The following is a 4,831-nucleotide window of genomic DNA, read 5'->3' on the forward strand; positions in this document are numbered from 1 at the left end:
AGATCGCAAATTGAGACTGCATCCAGTTTAAAAGGAACAACAAAATATTAGATTAGTTTAAAGATAAAAACAACCTAATAAAAATATAAATGAAACTTAAGATCAAAAGATAGAAAGATTCCCTCCAAGAATAAGAAAAAGGTGTAGACAACAAACATACAGAGCATAATTTTTTTAAGAAAAAAGCTAGTGTATCAAATTTAAGTATGGGCACATCAGAACCCAGACAACAAACAGAGACTCAATCTAGATTTTTAGAGGAACAAACAAGTAATCAATTAAAAAACTCCCTACAAGTAAAAGAAAATAAGTTACATATAAAAAAGTAAGTACATAACAAAAATACAAAGAATAATTCCCAAAAAAAACGTTGTTTCTCAAAATGAAGTCTAGGTACATCATAGCAAAGCTAATGGAAAAAAATAAAAAGCAAAATATGAAAAACACTAAGAAAAGAAGATCCAATGGCAAAAGCAAGTTCACCAAAACTTAGAGATTATAATTGGAGATACCATTCTTAAATTTTAACTTCTTACTATTCAACTTTGCCAACTCAAGAATATTTTTGATAATAACATCACTAGGGGTATGTAATTTATTCAAAATTCTAAGGTTTCTTTCAACCCAAATACAAATAGCAATAGCTTGTATGGCAATTAGAAAAAAAGATTAAACCCTTTGTAAGAGACAAGAGATAACATATCAACCACACCTTTAAGCTTTCATATTTTAGAAATGATTTGAGACATGTTACAATTAAAATGTCTCCTTCCTAAAGCATAACCGACTAATGAAAGTTTCCAATGTTTAGATCCATCATCAGTTTCTTGCTCAGAAAAGATAACTTTCTCTTGTTCGTAAGGTATATAAGAAAGAGTAAAATTTGTAAAAGCAGAAAAATTTGAAGAAATAAGACCTTTATAGTTAAGGGAAGGGCTAGGGTTTGAAATAGATCTAAAAGAAAAAAAAGATTAAAAGGAGGAAAAGAAGACAAATCCACACACATATATTACTTATTTGAGCATATTATAAGATAGAAATCTTAAAAGAAATAAAAGCTAGTTTAAAGCTTTGAAAGACACTAAACACTAAACACAATCTTATAGTTTTTTTGTGATGCCTTTTAATTTTATTTACTTTTAGTACATTTTTTACATATATGTTTTAAAAAAATTAAATTAGTTTATTTTTTATAAACACTAAAAAAAATTAAATGTTATTTTGAGTGTATAAAAATAACTAAATATGTTATTGTTATAAAAATAATTTAATTTGTTGGTTTAGAATCTTACAAATTTACATAATTATGTGATTATATTTAGCTGATCATGTATACAGACCAATGAGTTTGACAGAGAGCCATCCACGACAAAATTACATGTCCTTACACATCGACTGCAAACACACAACAGTGAGTATCCTACAACTCTTTGTGCGTCAATTTAAGTTTTAAAAAATTAATTTTATATTTTTCTGAAGGGTTATTAATATACCAATTAATGTTTAAAATGTCAATTAATGTTTGAATTTTGTTATGTAGGAGTACCAACAACTCTGGAGAGACAGAAGGAGATGGTTAGCCAATCCTCGTCATCCGGTAGCAATAGTGGTAGTTAGTTTACCACTGTGCAGCCTGATTTTGAATTGTGGAAGCACGCAACGTGGAAGAAAAAAGAGAGAGTGTACGACCTTGGAGTAAAGGGGCATTTGAGGCCGAGCATTTCCCTGAAGTTATGGATGGTCCTAAACCCTCGTTACAAGCTCAGCACGAGGAGTTTGCCAGACAGGTCATAATGATGAACGAAAAGCTCTGACAGATGTGTGAAGGCCAGCAAATGGCTGTAGATAGTCTAGCACGTCTGACGAAAAATTTTGTTCACCAGAACAAGTAACATATGAGTTTTGTCGAGGAACATGAAGAGGATAAGTAGGATGATAATGAGAACGAATATTAGGATTTTAATTATGTGTTTGATGATGTTCCCCCGATAGAAGAGCTGATTATATGTTTCTATCATCTCTGTTTAATCGAACTTTCAACTTCTATGGTTGTGAACATTAAACTCTTTGATCGTTTTATTATTAATTTAATTTAGTATCATTATTTAGATATATTAGAGCTTTCTTTTATCAGTTCTGATAATATATAAATATTTTATTATGTTGTTTGTGTTTGTTCTGTGCAGATATGTGGAAATCTAATTGTCATCTTCTTCTTTTTTTTGTTACAAGTTTGCGTTGAATTAACGATGGACTATTTCGACGCTAAGTGTTGCAGTATTCTCTTCGAAAAAAAAAGACATGAATTCATCGTCCGACATAATTGAGACTAATTAGCTTCAAGCATAGTCAATGTCAATTAGCGTCGGCCATGTCCAACACTTATTATCGTCGGAGGGTTCAACGCTAATAGATCGTGAATTTTACGCCATCTGTTTTTCTAGCTTAAATTTATAGTGACAAAAATTTTCGACGCAAATAAGGAAGTAAACAAAAATCCATCGCAAATGCCGACGCAAAGTGAATTGGCTACGCCTGTTTTAACGTAAGAATTTTTTCGACACTAATCCAAAGCTAATTGGACATTTTCCTGTAGTGACGCCTAAACACTATTTTTTACATTTATACCACCCAAATAACTTATATCACATCTAAACCATTACTATTACAAAAAAAGTTCAATTTATATAAATGTCACCCGATGTTATTTATTTACATACCTAACTTCTAAACTATATTTTTTTACATTTATACCACCAAAATCATCTATATCATATAAAATATCAGTATTTTTAAAAAAAATGAAATATAAGCTTTCATGCATAAATAAAATAACATGTTAGAATTGAATTTTAGACGTTGGATATTTAAAGAATTTAGTGTTAGACAAATCTTATCTATTTTTATTTTTAAATATATTTATGATTTATTAGGTCATCCGGTTGAACCCCGGTAGAAACCTGGTTCAATTTTTGAAACTTGAACCTCCCCTACTACCGATTCAATGCTCGGTCTAATTTTCAAAACTACAAAAATTAATAAAATTTGGTTTTGATACATTCTAGTAAATTCAGTTTGCTCTATTTTTTTGTGCATGACATGGAATGCATAACAATATAAACAAAAACTAAGTCATTAAAAATATTTCCAAAACAAAAAACTTTCAATTTATGCACAAATACAGTTATACAATTTTTTTTACTTATTTTTATTAAATTAAACCCACCTATCGAAATAGTTGTATCCATTCGTTTCAATGACAGTTTAGCTCACTTGTACGAGGGCAGCTATCGGAAAAGACCATCATTACTAGTAAAGATTTATCACTCTATTAATAAAAGCATCGCCCACCATGTAGGTCCTCATCTTCTTACACAAACAACGAAAATAAGCCTTGTACGGACACCACCAAACATTCACATTGCAGCCTTTTTATCAACACATCAAGAGGGAAAAAAAGAAGATTGAGAAAAAACTCCTTGACTTTTCGCTTCTTAAAGAAAATTCCTCTATTTCTTGCTCAAAAGAAAAAAAAATATTTTCAAAGATTCACTCTCAAAACTTAATAATCTCTCTCTCTCTCTCATTTTTTTCTCTGGACAGGATCTTCTCCAAATGACCCACCTCTCAAAAAGATCCAAATTCAATAAACAAAAAAAGAGAAAAAAAAATTGAATCAAAGCAAGAAAAAACAACGCAATTAGAAAACTAGAGCAATATGATTCGGGTGTCATGCCTTATGAAGTGTACACAGAAACCTCTGCATACAAGTTCCTGCCTTACAAGGGAGAATTCAAACTTTAGAGATGGTCGAGATGAGCCAATATACTTCATGCAAGCAATAAAAAATCCATCTTAAATGTGATAGTGGAAAACCACGTCTAAGTAAAAGCTATAATTGAAAAATAATATATCCAACTGTAGTGTTTGATCAAACCGCAAAAACAAATCCCGGTTGACTAAAACCCACATGCATCATGACAATTTCCCAAATTTATTTGTGAGACTAATCTTGAATTGGAAATTTGAATTGATTACACAATTAGTGACTTCATAATAGGTATGAGTTAATTAGTGGAACAAATATAGAAGATATGATAATAGCATTAATTTTGAATTAAATATAAGAGATATGACAATATCATTAATTTTGAATTTGAATCTTAAATTCAAATATGTGTAATCAATTCAAATAGGCGCGAATTGATGACACTTAATTCTCTTGCATTTATTATGTATGTTTCCTGTTTTGTTTCGGTATGTCTTAGTTAGTATAAAATTGGGTGTTGTGTTGCATTGTAAAAACACACAGTCTTGTATCTTTTCACTCCTTCAAAAATAATAAAAGAGAATTCCCAAAAGTCCAATCTTATTTTTCGATTTATCCTTTAGCGATCCTTTAAATTGGAACCAACATTTGGTATCAGAGCGCCTAAGCCGAAGGACATGTCGTCACCGAGCAGAGCTATCATAGGAGATATGGCAGCAACGAAGATCGAAAGAGAAGGGAACGTAACGCTTTCTTATCCATTACTCACAAAGAGTAACTACTCGGTGTGGGCGTTGAAGATGCGTGTGAACCTACAAGCTCAAGGAGTGTGGGAAGCCGTGGAGCAAGACGAGGTCGAAGAGCGTAAGGATAGAATGGCTCTCGCTGTCATCTATCAAGCGCTACCGGAGGACGTTCTTCTCATGGTGGCAGAGAAGGATTCCGCCAAGCTAGCATGGGAGACACTGAAGACGATGCACGTCGGCGTGGAGCGAGTCAAGGAGGCGAAAGTGCAGACCTTGAGGACTCACTTCGAGGCAATCCGCATGAAGGACGGAGAGA

The 4,831-nt window shown here is 32.1% G+C and overlaps 2 protein-coding genes across 3 annotated transcripts in view; one reads left to right on the plus strand and one right to left on the minus strand.

The window, feature by feature from the left end:
* LOC110039443 overlaps window positions 1–4,831 on the minus strand; it is a 13,434-nt gene that overhangs the window by 2,816 nt on the left and 5,787 nt on the right. The gene's annotated exons all lie outside the window — the stretch shown is intronic.
* The window catches only part of LOC110020042, a 5,260-nt gene continuing 4,908 nt past the window's right edge, over window positions 4,480–4,831 (plus strand). Inside the window, exon 1 of the mRNA XM_020718008.1 lies at window positions 4,480–4,813. Coding sequence (XP_020573667.1) covers window positions 4,480–4,813 — 334 coding nt within the window. The remainder of the gene's footprint in view (window positions 4,814–4,831) is intronic.

The sequence above is a fragment of the Phalaenopsis equestris genome, unplaced genomic scaffold, assembly GCF_001263595.1.
Source record: "Phalaenopsis equestris unplaced genomic scaffold, ASM126359v1 Scaffold000002, whole genome shotgun sequence".
Taxonomy (NCBI): Eukaryota; Viridiplantae; Streptophyta; class Magnoliopsida; order Asparagales; family Orchidaceae; genus Phalaenopsis; species Phalaenopsis equestris.